The sequence below is a fragment of the Rhamphochromis sp. 'chilingali' genome (genome assembly GCF_963969265.1).
Source record: "Rhamphochromis sp. 'chilingali' genome assembly, chromosome: 19".
NCBI lineage: Eukaryota > Metazoa > Chordata > Actinopteri > Cichliformes > Cichlidae > Rhamphochromis > Rhamphochromis sp. 'chilingali'.
In genome coordinates this window covers 13,167,775-13,190,454 of record NC_137946.1, presented here as the reverse complement: position 1 = coordinate 13,190,454, position 22,680 = coordinate 13,167,775, and the positions used below count along the sequence as shown (strand labels likewise).

The 22,680-nt window shown below is 41.0% G+C and overlaps 1 protein-coding gene across 2 annotated transcripts; it reads right to left on the bottom strand.

The window, feature by feature from the left end:
- Positions 1-1,821: 1,821 nt before the first annotated feature.
- abcg4a (ATP-binding cassette, sub-family G (WHITE), member 4a) lies at positions 1,822-22,656 on the bottom strand. Of its 2 annotated transcripts, XM_080867219.1 has the most exons (16): positions 22,092-22,656; positions 19,616-19,853; positions 14,136-14,183; positions 13,661-13,778; positions 13,419-13,551; positions 13,285-13,335; positions 12,149-12,294; positions 11,935-12,058; positions 11,602-11,716; positions 11,378-11,517; positions 10,025-10,123; positions 9,738-9,906; positions 9,553-9,653; positions 9,308-9,466; positions 5,204-5,322; positions 1,822-5,075 (listed from the first exon to the last, which is right to left on the bottom strand). In XM_080867219.1, exons 2-16 carry the CDS (start codon positions 19,842-19,844, stop codon positions 4,850-4,852), a joined length of 1,977 nt encoding a protein of 658 aa, XP_080723345.1. In that variant the 5' UTR covers positions 19,845-19,853; positions 22,092-22,656; the 3' UTR covers positions 1,822-4,849. The 2 variants fall into 2 exon arrangements, with proteins under 2 accessions (XP_080723345.1, XP_080723344.1); XM_080867218.1 differs by lacking the exons at positions 14,136-14,183; positions 22,092-22,656 and having other exon boundaries at positions 19,616-19,873.
- Between the last annotated feature and the right edge of the window lie 24 nt (positions 22,657-22,680).

Genomic DNA, 22,680 nt, shown 5'->3' with positions numbered 1-22,680 from the left:
AATTGCTTTTTGCACTGTTTTAAATTCATTAACCAGGTATGATTTGATTATATAGCATTACTTTGTTTGAGAAGAAGTGACCCCTTTGTTTTGATTACTAATATCTTGTCCCTTTAATTAGATGTTTTACCATCATCATAAAGTAACCTTGCGTCACATGCTTAGTTATGGGGTCAGCTCTGTTGAGGTCCACATTAGCAACCTGAGAAGCATCTGTCCAGTGAAGTTATTGCAACCTCCACCATTCTTTTCTAATGAACCTCTTGAGCCACATTTGCATTTCACTGTCATTAAATGCTACAATTGACTGCATCCTTGATCAGGGCCTACAGATCTGCAGCTGGCTGTGTAAGAGTTTATTATGAGGTGTTTTTGAACATCATCTTCACTGTGTGGTGATAGGGAATACTCAGAGAGCCCTCCAAGCATTGAAACACCAGCTGCACTTTACAGAGCTGTAACAGCAGAGAGCCGTGTTATCATTCTCTGTCTTTATCTTTCAAGGCCGTGTAGTTCATTAAATAAAGCTTCAGTGGGAGTTGAAGAATATTAATGCTGTGCCTCTACCACTTTTATGTGTTTTATTTATATTTCAATGCAGGTAAGAGTTCATGGGATATCGGGCCTGCTGGGATCACCAAGCCTACCTAATGAGTTTCATCTCTGACCAGTTTATCCAACAGTGAAACACATTAGAATTTCACACTAGCAGTTACCTTCAATGACCCCATTATTCTGAGTACAATCGTGAAGTCTAACTTGCCTTGCTTTTTCAGTTTCCTAGATTTTAGGTGAGCAAAGTGGCAGGCAGGCAGCTCCTTTACTAGCTATAATGCTGCCTTATTGGCCAGCGAGCGTGCTGATTTGTCTCAAGGTGCTAGTGCAGAGCCTTATCATCTTCAAGTTATTAAAGTCCGTTCTGAGGCTGTGCAAAACTCTCAAAGAACTTGGACAGTTAAAAACACTCTTTATGTTTTCAGTGTAACCTCCCTCTCACCCCATCAAAGCTGGGACAGAATCCAGCCCCACTACAAGTCTGAACTGGATAAGCAAAAGAAAGTGAAGGAATATCCTCTCTCTTCATGCTTTTTCATGTATTTTCTCTCTATTTTAAAAAATGAGAGTAGATTAAGTTTGAAATCTAGCTTCCTATTCAGACCCAACTAAATATTTTCCCAGTGAATGTAGAAAAAGAGCGTTTACGTTGAAGCTGCTTTTCTTTTGTCACCTTCTGCTGAGATGAGGAACGTAATTTATGACTGAACTGCTTCACCACTCTGGATAAACCCATTATGTACATCCGTGGAAACACTTCAGCCCCTCTCATCCTGCTACATTGTGCCTCTCTGCAATTACTGCCCTCCAAGTCAACAGGACTGGGGAGCTTCGGAGCTATAAAATGTGCAATAAAATGTGGAAATCATTTTCTGGTTCTTCCTGATGTTTCCTGCACGCCCCTCAGCTTTATGATTTATGTTTTAAAGCACACCCGTATTTGAAAAAGCTGTTTCAAGAGGTTTTCGCATCAATACATGGCACGAAACAGCAGCCGAGCTACTACTGGGTTACCTAAATGCCTCTAATGTAAATTTAAAGCTAAACGAGTCTTGTGAAAATGCTCACGATGAGTGTACTCCTGAGCACTGGAAAGAATCACAAATAATTAAGTGTTTGCTACTCTTCAGTGTATAAATATGGTTATGGAAAAAGTATCAGCGATCAGTGTCCGATCAAATCATCTCACAAAGAAAGGGTAAAGGTTATAAATGATCTTTAATATAATCCTCGGAACAGCGTTCAGTATACAGAACTTGCATTTTTTTTAAAATCAGAAATTAAACTCTAAGCGGAAAATGAGATAAAACAACTACCTCTAATCCCATCACACATTTTTAATAAGAGTCCAAGCTTTCTGTAGGGATAGCCTGCATATTACTCTTTACCATGCGAGTGCACAATAAGCCCGGTGGCTTCTTATGAGCAAACGGATGAAGCTGTGAAATGATTTTGCAAAGTGATAAAGAGACTGCGCAAACAGTGTGACGTCACCATGCGTTCAAGTGATATTGCATCCTGCAATTTCACTTCCATAGCTACTTCATAACGCTTACACACATCTCATATCTTCCCACACCTCATTTATAATCAGCTAATCAGGGATTCTACCAGACAAACTGACTGTACTACAGACTTTGTTAATGTGTCCTCAGAGCACTTATTTTGGTCAGAAAATTAATGGTAATATTGGACACTGCATGCACATTATGGGGGAGAAGAAGGGAGACTTGTTTTCGTCTTTGGTACCACGGGCCTTAACATCTAAGCCCCAAACTCCCCCAGACTGTCCAGTTACTTGATGACTGTTTATTGGTTGGCGTTGGAGTTGCAGTTAAGTTTCTGCTTCCAATTTAGAGAAACTTAAAACACATATCATCTGTTTTTGTAGGAAAATTGAGTTTAAACACCTTTTATTTCATTCCATGCATTTTTTCTATAATTATCCTGATATTAGAATAAATGTTATGATCCCGCTTTGGTCTTTGAGGTGACAATCTTTCTGACAATCCATTTCCCTACATTAGCTTTTGTCACTGAACACAAGCAACGAACGCACTACAACGAAAAAATTTCAGCGTCACATTTCATGTAATTGGTCTCACAGAGTTGCCTTTGTGTGGTTATTGCACATAATAGAACCGGTAAGAAGAACATAAACCTTATAAACTGCAGGAGGTTTCATAAACATCACGATGTGAACTATTGCTATTAATCACAGCCATCTCTGTGCTGAACAGCGAAGCAGATTAGTGATTAGTGATCTGCTCTCCAATCCAGCTGCTTCCCAAAGAGACTGCGAACCTCTTTAGCTACATAATGACATATTTGGCTCTCTGTTCTGTATCCCTGCCTTCTTCCATCCAGGACGTCTCGTACATTCGCCTCTTTTCACTCCTGATCGTGTCATCTTTAATCCGCACTAGTGACGCACACGTGGCTCCAGATGTTCTAAAAGAAATGCTCAGTGCAGAGCGGAGGATTCGCATCTCCTCAAACGTGGCGGGACAGATATGTTTGGATGAGGAAATAAAACCACTGTCCCATACTCTAAAATTTAATATCTCATAAATTTCACTCCTAAGATGATCATGCAACATCCATGTGCCGTTTTCTTTCCCCCATTGCACTTTCAAGCAGCACTCGTCTTGTAGGTTTAAAAAAATAAAACTAAATACAAATAAATAAGAAAAAACAATAAAGATACACTGAAAAGTGCAAATGTACATTTGTTTACAGCATGACATACTCACTGTACAATCATTGGTTATATACTCACATTATTTGAAGTATTATAATAAGGATTACTAAGTAGCATAGTTGGAGTAAGAAATATTTCATAGCAAGTCTATTGGAAAATATTTGCATTGCCGTGTGACTAGGAGAGGCTCTTCTAAACATTGCCATGGTGATGTGTGTGTGTATGTCTGTAATGTACCTCTGCGTGTGTGTGTGTGTGTGTAAGAGAGAGAAATAGAGAGCCAGTATGTAGATATAAGGTGTAGTGTATGTGCAAACAAGGAAGCAGAGAAAACTCAAATCATTCTAGTTCAGAGGCACAAAAACCGCCCAGCCAGCATTTCAAGTATCTAACATTGTTTTGAACAACACGCATCTGTCAGACATCAGCAAAGCAGAGAGAAAGAGGAGGAAAGGAGGAGGGGACTTCCTTTTTCAGCTCAGGGAGGAGGCAGCTAAAGAGTCATACGAGTGGAAACAAGCATTTCAAAGAACTGTGTCAAAAGAGCGACACTGATTAGACAAACAACACTTTTTCTTCTTCTTCTTCTCCTTTTTTTTTGCTATTTTTTAGCCATAATATATTCTATTGCACTTCACCTAAAATGCTATTCTGTCTGCGATGAAGACGGCCCACTGCATCAGGCTGCAAACAGCTTACTCGCTTTCACGTGTCGCTCCCAATTCACTCAATGCTTCCCGAGTTGTGGCAGAAGCAAACACGTGCAGGAGCAAGTAAGGAGTCGTTAGGGCCGGATGCGGGGCGAATCCATGTCAGTCTTTGTATAAGACACATTGCTTAACATATTCACAAGCTCTTCATCCGAGGCAAAGTGTCCCATCACTGTGAGCGCTGGGGCAAAAGGCCTGCGAAAATGGTCTCCAGCGAGGAGAGTCATCCACTGGCAGTCGATTTCTGTTCCATAAAGACAAGTCGCCACGTCGTGCATTTTGGTAAGGACACCTGACAAGATTATCCTACAGGAGAGAGAGATGAGCCCCAAAAAAGGCTTCCACTTTTCTGTTGGCAATAACAGAGGATCTGACTTGAAATCACGTTTCAGGGTCATCTTGATGGCTGCTGTTCTTTGTGTCAATTAAGCAGATTCTGTTGTGGGCCTTGAAATACCTTTTAGGCACTGGATTAAGAAGCTCCAAGTTACAAACACTTTCCTGGAGTCACCAAAAAAAGTACATTTTCAAAATTCTCAGCTTAATGAAACATGCGATCTGCTTTTTTGGGGGGTGTTCTGTCCACTCATGGTGCCACTGAGCAATATTTTATTGTATTTATGAAAGGTGATGGTGACCATTACCTGGCATACAGTAACAGTGTGCAGGGAACAACAATTCACAGTTGAAACTTTTCATTTTCTTATCAGTAAACCTTTTCAATCTGTACCATACTGTACAGTTTGAGTAATGGTGCAGCACATACTCGATTGATTTTGAAATGTTGAAACTGAAAAAGAGAGAGGATAGGTTTTCTTACTATCTCACACTTCTGGGATATTCATGAGCATCCATATCCATCAGCACTGTGCCTCTGGACGTCTTAACGCTCTGACTTGACTTTGTAGCGCAGAACCAGGTAAGTGGCGAGTCTGAGGATCAGGAAGAAAACCCCCAGCACCATGAAGTCCACGTAAAGCTTTGCGTCCTCCACATCCAACAGCTGCAAGACCTCCTCTGGCTTTTGAAACTTACACACAGGGTCTGGACATTCAAGCTCAGACCGGTTCATCCCATAAATAGAGAGTATCACCCCCTCAAAGCCATACCTAAAAGTGGGTGATTAAAGAGAGTCAGTGTAGACAGTCAAACCACAGAAACCAATTACTAAAATGAGTTTAGAAAAAGCTTGATTTTCTATTCAACAGCCTTAGAAATTCATTGGTAGCTGACATACCTGACATAGGAAACATAAGAACTCCACTGTAGGTATTTGGGAATGGTGTCAAAATTGACAAAGAAGCCAGAGAAAAGGAGGACAGGTATGGCTGTGACTGGGCCCACAAATGTTGCCACCTGTGGAATGAATTAGCAGCAAAAATCATATGAAAAAGTTAATTTCTTACCTTGTAAGCAGACAAAAGAAAGTATTGTAGTATAGCATTTTAGATCATTATCATTATCCGCTGTTTGCTCACACTGGTCACTTTTTCTATAAAATGCACGCTTGGTGCATCCTTGATGATGCAGCTAAGGAACCTTGATTCAGTTCATCTGGAGACAGCATTTTTCAGTTAGAAGAACATTTATAACTCATCTAAGTGATTTCTTCCATCTCAGCTGACTGCACATTCTCCATATTAACAGTACAGCTGCACAACAATCAGAACCAGCACCACTACCTAACACAAGATCAGCTTCATGATTGTTAATATGCAAATTATCATAACCCTTGCTCAGTGGCCATATGTGCTGTTTACAGAGACTTGGGGAACCGCTGGGAAGCCACATCAAAGGTGGGATGTTGCAGTTTAGTTACCGTATACCTACGGAGTAGGGGGCACTCTTTCAGTGATGAGGATGAGGATCAGCCTAGACATGGAGGAGAGCTGGTTTGAGCAAACGGCCATATGTATAAAAGGAGAGCAACCATGTCTAGATCAAGGAGGGTACCTAAGAGTATCTTCACATTGCTGATTAACTGTCATTTTAATATGCATATTATCCATCCATGTTCTTTTTCCTTTTTTCTTGAGAAGAAGGGAGCGTCTGAAGCCAAGAGGTGGGCCACACCCTGAAGAAGCTACCAGTCTGTTGCAAGGCTGACACACAGATCATTCACACTCACATTTAAACCTATAGTCAATTTAAAATTGCAAGTTAACCTAACCTCACCAACTACATGTCTTTGGACTGTGGGAGGAAGCTGGAGTACCCGGAGAGAAGCCGTGCAGACTTGGGGAGAACATACAAAGACCACACAGAAAGGAGATTCAAACCCAGGACCTTGTTGCTGCAAACCACCATGCCACAACGCTCTCTGAATGTAATGTGCATATTAATGACCACAAACTGAGCTCATGGCTCATTGTTAGGCGATGCTGCTCGTTGTGATTGTTGTGCAGCTGCCTTGTTTATAAGGCTGGGAGATCTGCAGTCAGCTGAGACTGAAGATAACACAACGTCCGGATGAACTGAATCAACTTTCTGCAATATAAAATTTGTTCTGTTACATTGTGGAACTGTCATTATAAGTGCTGCTTTTTTCCCCATTGCATTGCATTACAGATTTTTGAGGACCTTATCATTCATTGTGGCAAACTACAAGTGGTAAGAAGACACTATGCCACTGCGAAGTCTGGGATACTTGTCAGCATCCACGTCAGTGCTGGATAACAAGTTATTTAAAAAATATAATAACCAAGTAATTGCATAACTTTAAAACATCAGCTAGACACCTTATCAAACTCTGTCAAGAAACCTTTATATAAATACACACAGTATCCACCATTCTGGGATGGCTGTTCGGCAAGATACTAATCACAAGTTGCTCTCTGATGCATCCATTGGACTGTGAATGTTTGACAGAAAGCACTTATGTAGAAAAAGCATTTTTAAAAAGTGAATTAGGTGAGTTGTATAAAGCACTGAGTGTCTCAGGCAGAGTAGATAAGTGTTATATAAGATCCAGTCCTTTTACCATTCTCTTTATTTACATGTTGCATACATGTTATGTTTTTTATTGAACAAATGTCAAAATAAAAACTGAAACAGTGTGGTTTATTAACCAACTATCTGCAGAAATGTATTAACAATGCATCCAGTGTAACTTTGCCTCACCAACAACAGAAGCCTTCACAGAAGGTCACAGTAACATCAAGCGTGCCTACAGAGCAACACCCCTCCCCCACCTAGGACAATCTGACCACCTCTATCTGCTCCTCATCCCTGCCTGCATTCCCCTCAGGAAATAAACCCCTCGAAGCACCCATGTCATTAAAACATGGCCAGATGATGCTCTGTTTTGATCTGAAAGACTGGTCAATCTTTGAACAGAAGGACCTGGAAACCTCCACTCAGTCTGTCCTTTTCTACATTAAATGCTGTGTAGAGAATGTGACATCCAGGTTTTTCCTAACTGAAAACCTTAGATAACGAGTGAAGTACAGGCTCTGTTCATGACTCATAACTCAGCCTTCAGGCTGAGGGACATTTCCCTGTTCTGCACTGCCAGCGCCAACCTGAGGAATGGCATTAAATGGGCCAAGGAGGCCTGCAGGAGGTGGATAGAGGGCTTCTTCACCACCACCAACACCCAGCAGTTGTGGAGAGGTATCCAAACTTTCAGTAACTACAAAGGACAGAGCCCCACAACCCCCGACAGCAGCCTCAAACTCACAGGGGAGCACAACACCTTCTTTGCTCAGCTTGAAACCACCCCTCCCCTGGGAAATTCTGAGGAAGAATAACGTGGACCAGAAGCTGCTGCTGGCCTTTTACCGCTCCTCAGTGGAGAGCGTGCTCTCATAGTGCCTGGGTGTTTGGTCCTTAGGAGCCACAACTGAGAATAGAAAGGCTGTGCAGAGGGTAATTAACACTGCCCAAAAAATCATTGGCTGCACTTTGCCACTCCTGGAGACCATTGCCAGATCCTCCTGTCTCAGGAACCAGAGCCATCACAGGTGACCCCTTGCACCCCGCCCACCACCTGTTTGACCCGCTGCCCTCTGGTTGGCACCTCAGGTCGATTAGGTCCTACACCTCCAGACTCATTAACAGCTTCTTTACTTTGCACTACCTCTGAGCACTTTGCAACTATTTTGTTCTCCATTGTATGCCTTTTATCTTATCTTGTATATATCTATCTTGACTTTCTGTTTTCTCCTGTTTGCAGTTTATTCCTACTGTCTACTATTTAGTGAGTGGAGAGGAGCACCTACAATTTCATTGTACATGTACAATGACAATAAAGGGCTATTCTATTCTATTCTATTCTATTCTATTCTATTCTATTCTATTCTAAAAACCCAACCCTCACACCTTCCACTTTTAAACAAAGCTATCATTCCTAAATGCAGACTTGCCAGAATAAACAAAGCCAGTTTACCAAAAACACAGAAAATTTCGTTAATAAAAATTTTGGATTGCAGGGATACTTTTTTGATAAAGGGTGACCACCTCCACCTACGTTAAACAATAAATGATTACAACGCCTCATCTGACACACACAATCTCTTGTTGTGTGCTACATGTGAAAAAGTGCCATTTAATGCCAAGATGTTCGCAGCATTGTTCAGAGTAAATGTATGACTAAAACCACCCACTGTAGTAACAACTCTGCTGTGTGAGCCCGTTCGATTTATTTCAAACAGTAGAGACAGTCCAGCAGCGAAAAAAGCAAAATCTGACACACAAACATCTTTTTCTTTACTGAAATTCAGTCAGTGCACTACAGGCCCATTTTTACATATTCAAGCATTTATAATATAGCCCATAACTAAGGGTATAATTCCCCTGTAATTAAATGAAATTTCATTGTATTTTATTTGAAATTTCAATGTATTATATTTACCTACAAATACTTAGGCAGGGACACTAGAATAAGGAGGTAACAACTCCGGTTTTTACAGGAAACAAAGAAATAATTACATTTTAAGTAATTTTAAGTAATGTGTAAGTAATTTTAGATTGTGTATCAGTAGGTTTAAGTACTGCATAACTTCAGGTACCATACAGGAAAGAACAAATAATTACATTTTAAGTAATTTTAAGTTGTGCATAAGTTTGGGTTATTTTACAGAAAAGAAGACACAACTTACACTGTAAGCAACTTTAAATATTGTGTAATTTCTTGGTAATTTTGCAAAAAAAAAAAAAAAAGAAGCAATATTTCCCCATCTTAAATAGTACATGTACTTGTGTACTTTTGCTTATGTACTTTTTGGGTTGCACCAAGCTACTTATTATGAAGTAGCTTAACTTTGCCTCTATCATTATAAAACCACATGGGTGCATTTATTTTTTCTTGTACGTTGTTGGGAGAGAACACTCCATTACTTACCTGCAGAGATGTTGATGCAGCTCCTATAAGCAGACCCAGCGACTGCGCCACCAGCGCTGTGGATGTAGACAAGGCCATAAAGAGCAGGTAGCGACCCACCTCTGCAGGTTGTTCTGTCATCCAGTACACTATACTACAGTACATAATTGGACAAATCACCTGTGAAGCACATTTTTAATGCAATTAGTTTAAACTGTACTCCACGCATGCACAAAATACGAAGTGTTCAAAAAGCAAAACACTACCTGGAACGGTATGTCAGCCATGGTTTTGGCCAAGTAATAGGCCTTCAGGCTGTACCAGTAGTTAAGATGTTCTCTCACAAACACAGACATCTCTAGAGGAACTGCGGAACAACAGCGGCATTTAAAGACTTTCCACTTGTAACAGACAAACAACTTCCACTCTCTGCATAGAAGACAAGTCTTACAGGTTAGCACTGTGGGCATCAGGGCAGCAAACATGAGGAAAAGCATAGAGAAGAAGAGGAAGCCAGTGTTGTTGAAAACCTTGCTGGCATCATTTCCAATTTTGAGATAGAGCAGGCCAATGAGTACTCCAATGGACAGATGGGACATCACCCTAAGGTGGGTCAGCACCTTGAGAAAAAAAAGAAATAAAACTCAAAAGTCTGTAACTCATGACAAGAATAAAAACAAAGTTTAAGTGAATTTTAATTGATAAAATCTGGAGATATTTATAGAGTAAATACTATACCGTATCTCTGCATATTGTAATGAAGGTTCTTTTGAAGAGGATGCAAAACTGTGTGAATGTACTGGTGGCGAAGCTATGCTTCTCAAGTGTTCCTGTGTCCTGTGCAAAATTAGAAATAATAGAGTACTCATATCAGTTAAAATGATAACATGTAGCATTATTTCTTGGTGTATTTTAAACAAGAGTGTTTCTGTCTAGTGGCAGAGACACTTGCAGCTTACTTACTGTCTATAACTTGTTTTGTTTTACAAAAATGAAATTGAAAACTATGACGATAAGGATATCTCTATTCAACTCCACAGGGAAACATGTTCTCTCTAATTATTATTACTAGGAGAAGCAGTATCAGGATGCAGCAGCACCCAGGGGCCAGCTCTTCATGTAGGCCACTGCTTTGGTCAAGGGCACAGTGACAGCAGAATTAACCCAGTGTGCTTTCATGAAGAAACCAAAGTAAGCTCGAAGCGTGAGGAGTGGTCGCAAACTCCACACGGACCAGGTTCAAACTCAAAACTCCACTTCCTGTGCAGATCTAAGCTAAATCCACACTAGCTGTAGTTTTATTTAAAGGACAGATACAAAAGTGGTGTTTGTCTTCTGGCTCAATCAGAATCAGAAGGGTAATAAGTGCATAACAAAGAATAACAGAGAAAATCAATGACCTCACTGCGCTTAAAGGAAGCAGCAGGGCAAAACTGCAGTATGCATTAAACAGGAGTAACCGTAAAGCAGACAGCTGTGGGTGGTTTACAGTCACGGTTCTAGCATTTTTGCTGATGCTCTTATTAAGTTATTATATTATAGGGCTGAGAAAGACATAGTGAGAAGACAGCTTATAGAGACTAATGAGACGGATCAGTGGAGTAGGGATGAAAAAATTGTACCATTTAAAAGGTATTACTGTGAATAGGAAATAGGAAAGGTCTATTTTTTATTTATTTTGTTGCCTCAATTTTTAGCTACTGATTATATTTTTTATTGGCTGTCATAGCAGCATTTTTAAGGTTCCCATTCAGCTGTGAGCAATTTGAGTATCTGTGGTGAAATACAACCCCAGTAAGTACAGCACTACTACTTTTTATAAAGGTATCGTTTATCATTTCTATTATATGGTGGCTTTGTAGTTTAGAAATATGTTGCCTGCATCTAATTGTTAATAGAAGTAGACAACAATAACGAACGTGGTTAATTCCAGGAAAACCAGAGACAACAAAAAGCAAGATTTGATCAATTTTCCTAATAAATGAACAATTCTTTAAAATGAGTAAAGTCTGGTACTTTCAGGGGTTTAATAATGTTAAATACCAGACACACAGGGTGTGTGTGATGTGTTAAAGCGCTGATATCACTTACACTGTGACACTGTGAGGGACAAGAGGAGTCAGTTTTGTCCCTCGAGTTCTTCTTGCCTTCCTCTGAGCACAGTCCGCCCTGGACTGCGTCAAACAGCACTGGGTTCAGGTCTCCGTACTCCCCCGATGCCACCTCAATGACTGGGAATAGAGAGGACAAGCTAATGAGAACGATGCATAACATATAAAAAGTTATGCATGGATATACACTTGTAATCAACTCACTGAAATCAGCTGGATTATGATATGTCGGGCAGTGGAGACCCAGGTTCTTCAGATAAGGGATGAGGTAAGGGACTGTGCCCTTGTATATGCACTGACCCTGACTGAGGATGTACAGCTGGTGAATAAGAACACATGTACAGAGTAATCAACATAGTTTTGAACACAATGGCTCCGTGAATAATGCATCGACAACTGACAAAACAACAGGGCCGGGTATCGACTGCCACACAGCTTCAGCTGCATGAAACAAACCCTGCAAGCATGTAGTGTCTAGGTCTGAGCTGCAGCTAATGGGTGGTGAGGCATGCCCAGGAGAAAGAGCACTCAAGTTACCTTATCAAACATCTCAAAGAGCTTGGCACTGGGCTGATGAATGGTACAGATGATTGTCCGTCCTCCCTGAGCCAAGGACTTCATGAGGGAAACGACCTGGAAGCAGGACGCGCTGTCCAGACCACTTGGATGGGACACGCAAAGAAAGATGCACTATTTAGACTGCATTTCAGCTGAAATCACACAGAGTTAATCCAGATGAGTGTTGTCCTACCTGGTGGGCTCATCAAAGAACATGACAGGTGGATTGTTAACCAGTTCCAGGGCAATGGCCAGTCTTTTACACTGGCCCCCAGAGAGAGAGATGGTACGTGTCTGAGCACACTCCTGAAGGCCCAGAGCGGTCAGGATCTCGTCCACCTTCAACCCAAACAAAGAGAAGTGTTGGAACGCCACGGCGCGCTTACTCAAAGCTAAAAATAGAGGTGTGCAATATGAAAGAGATTTAACTTCAAAGCCAAATATGGATGTATGCTGTGATGTGCAGCAGAAGGATTTCACTGCAGACAAGACAGTGGTCATCAACTGCAGCTGCACATCAGCATACAGTGTTTTGCTGCCTTCAGTGTTGTTTGATGTGGATCAGGCAAGTATTCTGGCTCCAATGTGATAATGTGGCTTGGGTTAGCTGTGATAATATAAGGCAGGGATGTCAAACCTATTTTGCATCACGGGCCACAGCCCACTTTAATGTTACTTTGGCCAGACCAGTTAAACCCACCTTTCTGTCACTGTACAGAAGAAGCAGAAAATTTCTTTTTAAAAATATTTTACTGAAAATAAAAATTCTATAGTAGGTAACTGTTTATCTATTACTTAATTACTTAATTATTTGTAATTTGAACAAGGGTGGGAAGTCATTATTTGTAAGAAAAGCTGTCAAACTTATGAAATACAATTAAAAGTCCAAAATTTATGCCTTCCTTAACATTTTCCAAAGCAGTCCAGGGGGCCGGACAGGAGTTTTTGTTTGGACGATTCTGGTCCCTGGACCTTACCTTTGGCACCCCTGCTATAGGTCATTGATTTCCATTATATCAGGCAACTATTAGGTTGACCTCCTCTGTCTTGTCTGTGCCCTGCTTCTCTAAATAGCATAATATAAATTCTTATTAGACAACTGTTTCAGGTTAAAGTGGTGACTTAAAAGTCCCCCAAAATTAAAATGATCAAAAAGTAAGACTCCTCATTTTTTTTGCAGTTTTACCCCAAATTACCTCAGAAACATTTGTATTAATGGCAAGCAAAACTCTCTGCAGCTAGACACATTTCTATTCATTTCCACACCCCTAACATCAGCAACCGCTTCTGCACGTAATGCAGAAATACCATCAGTAAGTTCAGACTTACAAGCTCCTTTTTGACCTGCATGCTCTCATTCAGTTTCAGATTGGCGGAAACCTGAAAGACAGACAGAACTCAGCTGTCATTGCTGAACTAGGATTCAATGAGAAGTTAAGATTTTACTTTTTTAATGACCTCACCATCATGGCCTCCCTCGCAGTGAGGTGTGGCAGCAGCATATCATCTTGCATGATGTAGCAGGACATTTTCCTGAAAGTCCTCAAATCCCTCGGTCGGCCGTTCACCAGGATTGTACCTTTCATGCCGGTCTCCCTGTTTTTAAACACAGTACCAGCTTCTGAGCATGAGAGAGACCTCTTCATGTGCATATCATTCAATCTTCCATTTCCACATCTGCAATAACTCCAAGTGCAGGGCTCACCTGTACCCCGCCAAAATATTCATCAGTGTGGACTTTCCGGCTCCAGAAGGCCCCATGATACCAATCAGCTCTCTGCTGTTAAATCTTCCTGACAGACACTTCAGGAGGGCTTTATAACCTGACAACAACAAAAAAAAAGCTGAGTTATTTATAATCATGTGATTAATTTCACCAGTTATTCTTATAAGCATTACTTCAAAGTTAACACTCATGGTTTTAGGCCAAATGTTATAAGGTCTAATGTGAGCGTTTCTTCCTTTGGATTCAAATTGAACTCTTTCACTTATTCATTTAATCTTTTATTTATTCATTTTTTTAATGTGGCCCTGAAATGATACGGAAAGACGATGAGAACGAGAAGTACAAGAACTGTGTGGAAAAAAAAGAGTAACGATGGAAAAATAAAACTGAATGCTCCTGATCTGATAAACAGCTCGTTCAAAGTGTTTAGAGCGGGAGTACTGCACTTTATTACCTTTGCCAACGAGGTTGTGTTTTTCACAGCGTTCACGTGTCAGTTTGTCTGTAAACAAAGTTTTGATTAAATTCTGATAAAACTTTGTAGGAGTGCAGAGTAGGGTGATATTAACAGCCCATTAAAAACTGGCTTACATCCACCAAGTCTTCAAGGTCAACTTAAAGATTTATTGGTTAAAAAAAAAAAAAAAAACTTTTAAAAGTAGCCTAAAAAGTATTAAATATGCCACATTTGACCTCTGACCTCAATAGATTGATCTGAAGGTCAAAGTGATAATAATGCTATATAGTTATATATAGCTTTATATGTTTCTTCCTGACATTATTTGTACTGACAACATATAGGCATATAAGGAATAACACATTGGGATTCTAGCTATCATGTTACTTTCGACCTCTGACCTCTTCAAAGTCAAATAAGGTCAAACTTTCATAAAATGTCTTCATCTTTAAAACTACGCTTACATTTCTGCTGCCTTTATTTGTATTGGCAATATTTAGGAAATGACACTAAATATCGCATTATAGTTTGCATCCAAATATCATGTCACATTTGACCTCTGACCTCACGTTTACGTGTCACATCTGCCTTTCTTTCAAACTGACCCCAAATACATTATATCTTTAAAGAAAGTGTTAAGAGACAGAGGATGAGCTGCTTAGTTCATTAGAAATACACTGCGATATAAAATATAATCAGCTCAAGTTATTCATGTCCAGTTATTGACAAATAACTTACTTTATTTAGTAGTAATTCACTTGGAATGCATGTTCACATTTACTGTATCGTCAAAAATAAAAATAACTATGTCAAGTAGTTTCAACAGGACACTTTCCATTTAGTTTAATGCACTACACAAAACAAAAAGAATATTTATGAAATATAACAATGTAACATTGTTCCCCTATAGCTGGCTTTGTGGAGGTCTGCGCTCCTCTTGTTGAATGTATGTGTTACCACCCTCAGGCTTTACAACAGACAAAAGCATGAAATGAACTCTTATATCCTGTGTTGGAATGTAAAGTGCTACGACCCATCCGCTTGGTCATTTTTAAACTACTTGTTAAAAAAAAACTTTTCAGCCTCCCGACAGTGTAACAGTGAAACAGGCAGTTTTGTGTCTCATGTTGGAACGGACTCAGTTCACTGATTTTAGAAGAGCTTCAACAGACGGTTATGCAGGTAGAAAGCCTATTTTCACTCCACCACTTAAAGTCCCAGACGATAAATACCACTTTTAAGCAGAACTAAGAGTCCTGTCAGTCACAGTGCAGAGGTATTGGCCATGGCATCCCCACCACCCAGCAAAGGGAGTCTTATTGTAAATTAGAGATGCACTTGCTGTTAGAAGTGACTTCTTAAGTGAAGTTGGCATACAGAATGAAGCTTGAACTGCAGTTAGAGGGGGCTAGGGTTCGGGCGTGAGACAAAGGAAACCAAGTTTATTTGTTTAGCACAAAGACAGTTTCAACTGCTCTGTGTAATGCGTTAAAATGCTTAAAAGAAAGATGAACAATAAAAGGCTAATTCAAGAAAAGAAAACCTTTAAATGCAAAAGATATGAAAACAAAATGTTCCAAAAGATTAAGCACAAAATTAAAAAATACCAAAAACTGAAAACTCATAAATATTACTCATAAGCGGGAAAGAAAAAAGAAATTTAGCTTAGTTTAAAAAAAACACTATAGTTCAGACATATCCAGGCTCTCAGAGTCTCTGAGACCTGCAGGGGGTTTGGAGTGTGCATATTAAAGCAGTAATCTAAGATGATGATGCCCTCACTAGCACCAACAGATGAACCACAGTCATTACTCCCATGCAGCGGTTTTAACAAACGGTTGCTTTGGTGTGGCTTGCAAATGAAGATGACTCCAGTTTTAATGATGAACTTCTCTAACCTTTGCAGTTCTCCAGGCACAATGGGAACAGCAAAAACAACCAGCTTAAGAGCTGACAGAAAACCTGAAATCTTTTTGAAATCGAATGTCAAAAGGAGCTTTAAGTACCCTGGCTTTTGACGCATGTCTCCCTCGCCTTACCCATTTCTCCAGTGTCCGTATGGACACATTTTCCTGTCTTGAGCTGTGTAATTAGGGTCTCAGCAGCACAGCTGCCAGCCTTCTGAGTTAAATCAGAGCGTTCTCACTCCCGAGGCGTAACATGTCGACGTTTTGTCACGTCCCGCGGCGTTCCTGAGGAACGCGAAAGGAGACCTTCGGCGTTCTTATGGTACGCGGCGGGTTATGGCTGGAATCCAGTGCAATGACGCTCCCGCGGTAGTAGACGTTCCAGCCCTGTATTCCAGCCCTAAACCTAACCTTATCCCTAGCCCTGACCATAACCTTATTCCTGACCTTAACCAGGACTTTAATGATGTTAAATAGCGTGTTTCTAAGCGATTTGAAGAAAAAGAGCGAACATGTGTAGGTTCAGTCCAGACGGTTCTCATATTTCCTCTTTTTCCGAGGTCGTCATTTAGGAACGTGGTGGGTAGCCGAAAACGTAATATGGTGACGATTTGTCACCTAGCGTAAAATGTTACGCTTTGGGAGTGAGAACGGGTTGGTTAAATAGCCTAAAAGTAGTGCCCCCTCCTCCTTTCAGTGCTATAACATCAGACAGCCTCCACTCAGACAGCAGAGCTGCTTGCTGCCAGAGAAGCAGTGATGCCATGGCATGTGGTGCATACTGATGATCTAACCTGATGCTACAAGCCGTGGACGATAATGGCCTTATCTGTGTGGGTCTGCAGGGACATAACCCAGTGCCATGAGAGCCATAGATTATGTGGCTCACCTCACTGTTCCCTGCTCTATTCAGTGAGTGACTAAAGCCTGATCTCATGGACAAAGTCAAAGAAGGGGAATAGCATCAGGTGTGGTCATCACATGTCTAAAGTGAAAGAAAATTATTAGATCTTTCCCAACAAACCTTCTTCTTTTTTCCCTTCACACTTGGAGTTTACTGTTTGTTCACTGGTATCTATTTCATCTAATTTCATTCTATCCTTAAAGGAAGTGTCTGCTAAAATACTACCTGGTTGGGGGGAAAAAACACAATCCATCACAACAGACTGAAAAAAGAAAGAATACTTCACCGCTTTGCACGTCTACAACATTTTTATACATTTGATGCACAAAAATGATTTCTTTAAAAAAGCAGCAAAACCAGAGACACAACCCTTTTTTTGCATGCATTCCTCTTCTCTGTCAAAACCCGATGTCTAGGCTGTCCTCCACACAGCTGACACTTCAGTCAGAGACGTGGGTGTGCTATAGGCTACTGGTGAGAGCCAATGCATCATGGAGCCACGGGCCTCAATAAGAGATGAAGAGCGAGTGATAGAAGTGTAAGTTCTTTCTCACTTCACAGCCTCATTTTCAGCCTGGCTGTTTAACGGAAGAAACAGCTCTGTTAAACTGAAGGGATCAGAATATTTAATAGATAATATCCAGCCTTCGTACGGCAAACAAACAGAGTGGCTCCCAGTTTACCTTCATTTGATCATGCAGACGTCATGTAGAGATTTTATTTTCATATTTGATCAATGCTAATGAAAATTATTCATAATCTTTCTGCAAGACAATGTCAGTGATGAAGCAGGATGCATGATTTCCATCACAGAGTCTCAGAACTGAGCATCTATGCTCCATTTTGAGCATGAACCACTCCTTTTACAGATTTGAGATTAGCCCTAAAAGGATAATGGTACGGGAAGTGCAGCATTCAATGAATAAGCTGCAAATATAACAAAAAAATAAATAAAAGCAACCCTCCTTTGTCTACTAACCAGATGATCAGTGCAGGTGCAATGAGCAACTCACAGTAAATCGCCTGGGGGCATGTAAACATTTCCCACTCTCCCTTCCTCCCTCCCTCCCCTTTTAAGTATGAGCTAGTGTTTCACCAGTTATCTCCCTCGGGAGGAAAATATCCTCAACATGAAAGCGGGTCACAGTAGCTTCATCCTAGCAGCGATAAATAACTGGCCTCACGACAAAAGGGCCCACAATAACAATAACACAGACAGAGGACGGCTCATGCATTACCTTCCTCCACTGACTTACAGTAAACAGAAACTACGTTCACTGCATTACAAGTTCTTCTGCTTCCTGCTCATCACAGAGATTTTCAGAGGTGACTCACAAGCAGTGTGTCGCTAACCAAAAGACTTAAACACATTAAATACAAATGACGTCACTTGCTCACGGCTCATCCTCTTTGCTGTCCTACAATGTGTAATTCAGTGGGAATTATATAAAAACGTGTGTGTTTTACTTGATATAAACGCACACAGCAGATCAGCAGTTCTAAGCTCTGTGCTGTTACACTGTCTTTGCAGCTTTGATCAGAGAGGAGCAGCTCTGAGCTTAGCTGGGTAAATGAGGCACAAACACAGACAAGCCCCTCAGAATAAACTCCAGCACAGGTGAAATTAGAAAGTTAGGTGTGGCTTGCTGGTTAAAACAAATGGGCAGGATGGGCCCAGTATGAGGCGTGATCGGAGGTTCAGCGAGTTTGGACAGAGGGTAAAATGACAAGGAGAACCTCTTTATGAATGGAGCCACTTAATTTGCAAAAGCTGATGGAGAAACACTTTCTGTTCACACATCATCAGGCTGATGAGCTGAGGCAGGCACCCCGATGAGAAAACAGAAGCAAACCAGGGGCTGATTTTAATAAACTAGCCTCCAAAAAACATGGGCTTCAATGGACAAAGCAACGCTGGATTATTGATCCAAGCTAGAGGTACCCTCGCTGTTCCTCTTCGCTCCTTGTTGATACTCTCCACGAATTCAGGTTTCACAATACTCCTCTGCCAGGCTTTCATAATGCGCATCAATATTACAAAAGACTGAAAATAGCACAACCTGCAATGCATCATGTAGAGGCTTTCCTAGGGTAACATGTGCCTAGTGTAAATAAAGGATTCCTCTGAAGCACCCTTTATCCTCACATTCCCCCATCCTTTTGAGCATATAGAGCATTAAAAAAAAGCAGCTAAACCGAACAGTTTGCGGAGGGTGGTTTATTTGACGAGTCGACTGAAGGCTGGAGGCTCATCAGCAACAAGGGCGTTGAGTTTAAGCGCTGTTTGTATTTCACAAGCTCAAGCTCAACAGCTCAATCATGGGCTTGACTCGCCATCGCCACAAAAGAGACGCAAGCAGCGTGCCAACCTGCAAGTGTAAATTATTTACTATGTCTAAACTGTGCTGAGCGCAGCAAAGCTTGCAGGCACACTGGCTGCTACAACATGGTGGAGGTCTGTGAGTGTGAGTGTGTGTGTGTGTAGTGGGCTGGGATATATGTGGCAGAATAATGGAGAAAGGTAACAGAAAATAACAACAACAAGAAAAAATTGTTTTTCTTAAATGTCACAAAGGCTTTTAAAGGCCTCCTCGTATTGATCGCCATTGGTAATGTTTGCTTGCTCATCCATCATGGTTACTGTGTGAATTAAGCATTGCCCGTACCTCTCCTCCTCCACCACGGACCCTCCCGGATGGTGTACGAAAGCTCATTGAACTCCAGGTCCACAGCGGAGCGGCGTGGGAGGTGGGAAAAGCGTTGGGCCTCAGTGATGTGGTTCTCCACTTTCTTCAGGTGGGTGAGCAGCGGCGCCTCCTGAGGCGCTCCGCCATGAAGTTTGGTCTCCTCCATGGGGATGCTGACCGAGCCCTGCTCGATCGTCTTCTCAGCCATGCTGAAAGGCTGCAGGGGAGGGCGAGAGGGAGACGTGTCAGTCTCTGCTTCAAAAGCAATGGCGTCTCGTATCTCTGGTTTTATACAGGTTATGAAGTGTAGCTCCCCTGATAAATGAACCAAAGCAAGCTTCGTTAATCACAAAGTATAGCTGACAGAGATAGTTTTTGTGTCACGTGCTAGATGTAGTTAGAAATAAAAGACACCATAATAAACCAGATTAATTCAAACTTTAGCCGGTAAACGGCACTATGCACGCAGCAGCTCTAATTCATTTGAAGTATTTCTACATAGTGAACAAACTGATAGACTTTTGTAGGCTCAGCAGAGGTGAGTGCGTAAGGGTGTGTTCCAGGAATGGTTTTAGTTTAACTGGAGACATCATCCTAAAACTAGGTGCCGGACATGATCTGATTACAGTTTATTCTATGGACTGGCTGTTTTAAGGGAATGAGATTCAGAGCGTGAGGAGCTGGGATCTGGTTTCAGTCCTGCAGCACACTTGCAGTTCTGCTGATTCACACAAATTCACCCCGAGTCAAAGCAGCCTGTTGGAAGTGTAAACAAAATTATAACACAGTTATTTCATTAATCATTAATGATAGTCAATAGGTTTTGACACACATAAATTACTATTAGAACTAAGTTTAATTAACTCGGGGGATAACGGGCCTAATTCAGACAGCTTAAGGAATTAATTGAGTGGCCTGGTTTTGACCAGTACGAGTTTTTTTTATTAAGAACCTTTAAATGAACTACGTGGATGTTACACATCAACATAAACATATTAAAGTACTATTGTGTGAGTGAATGATGTAGGCCCAAAGTCCTGACTCTAAGTAACTTGATCACATGTAATGTTATTACATAAGTACAAAAACTTAAATTGGAATCTGGGCAAATGAAATTTACTTGATTCATGTTACACCAAACATATTGGTGCATTGATGAAAAAATGGTATAGATGCATTTGATCAATAATGTCTGTGTTTAAGCAGCAGGCTTATATCAAATTTTGTGTGATATTGTCCAAAATTGTTGAACTTGCTTACTGGCATGTCCTTCATAGTAATGTGGAGACTACTATCTGTATGTTCACAGATTGCTCTGACTTAGTGGGTCGTATGTATATTTAACAAGCTACTTTTTACATACTATTTATACTATTTATAATCATCTTTCTTATAATATAAAAGTCTTGTATGTGTCTAATTTTAAGAGAACAAAACTAATGCATAAAATTACAAAATTACATCCAAATAATTTTGAAAAAGAAAAACCTAGTTATGCAAGTCTGAAATGACCATAATAATAATATAATAACAGTAATAATAATAATAATAATAATATGATTATGTCTTTAGGACAGTTTTAGCCATTGTGGACAGATACAAATAAACAGGATATTGCAATGCATGCAATATACACATACACAAGCCACGCCAGATCATCCACTTAGCCATGTCCAAGTGTGATCATTGCAGGTACCACTGACGATTATTACACGACACCAATCAGATCACATATACTACTGAAATTTGGGATGGATGTAAAAGTATATCAGAAAACATTTGTGGGATGCGTATTTGCAAATCCAAACTGTTTAAGCGATTACTGTAAAGGCTACAAACGTCTGCTGCTGTCATGCAAGCCTTGCAGTGCTTGCAGTAGTACTCTGAGTCAGTGTCTGCCACTGATGACCTACTGTATGTGTAATAAAATATCCTCAGATAAAGGAGGGCCAGTGATGAAGATTGACCAAGGCTTCTATTGATCATCCTCCCATTAGTGACTTTCCATTACAAGCCTGCATATAAGCGTTGTAAAACCCTGACAGACTTTAATGGCCTCTCAGTCAGAGGAAGGCCTCAGTGTTTCACCATGTGCGGCCCTAAAGACAGGACACATGAGCTCAGACAGCCATAGAAGAAGTCTCCTATACAGGGGGATGAAATATGGTTATCACTATAATGTATAGCAGTGCAATATGCACTGATTCTGCGCCCTGCAGAGACTTGCCATTGGTGGTGAGGGATGCTCACATCTCTCCAAAAAGCACCTGTTAACAGTAAAAGGGTGAAAGCCAGATACAGTATTTAGCAGAAGTGACTTTTTTAAGTAGATGAGTCATACATTAGTATGATCTGAGGACATTCTTGCAGTAAAAGTGGCTTCACTGGTCATTTCTAAATATGTAGTGTGTTTCATTGCACATGCACGCGCATACACGCAAAACATTTCACATACTTGTGTTGAAATGACCAGGTGAGCAGCTCAGCCCTGGTTTCCCTCCGGGTGAGAGCAACAGTGCTCAGTTGATCCCTTCAGGCAAATCAGCCCAGTCCTTCCACATCAGAAGGTCTCCCAAATAGTCCCAGCCCAGCAAAAAAAATCAAAAAAGAAATAATAAAAAGAAATAGATGAAGATGATCACTACGAGCCACAGTCAAGCAAAAATCAGCGGGGCAGTGAAGGACCGAGCTGTGTTCCCCTTATCAATATCACTCGGGGTGCGGCGCACATCATCCCGCATCAACTACAGCAATCCCTGAGATTAAGATCATGTCCGGCCTCAGACTATGACTGCATCCCGGAGAATCGTCAGGGGAGCGGGAAGACTGTCATGTTTTCCCTCGCTGAGATTGTTCCTTTCATGAAATCCGTCCGTCCCGAACTCGCATCCAAACGGCCTGTACTCACACACATCCCCCGCAGCGGTGTGGACGCCAATCCTCAGTCGGTGACATCTGGAATCACACACACAGACACACACACTAAACCAAGCAAACAGCGCTGCAGATGCTTCAGCAGCATCAGCTGCATCCCGACAGAGCAG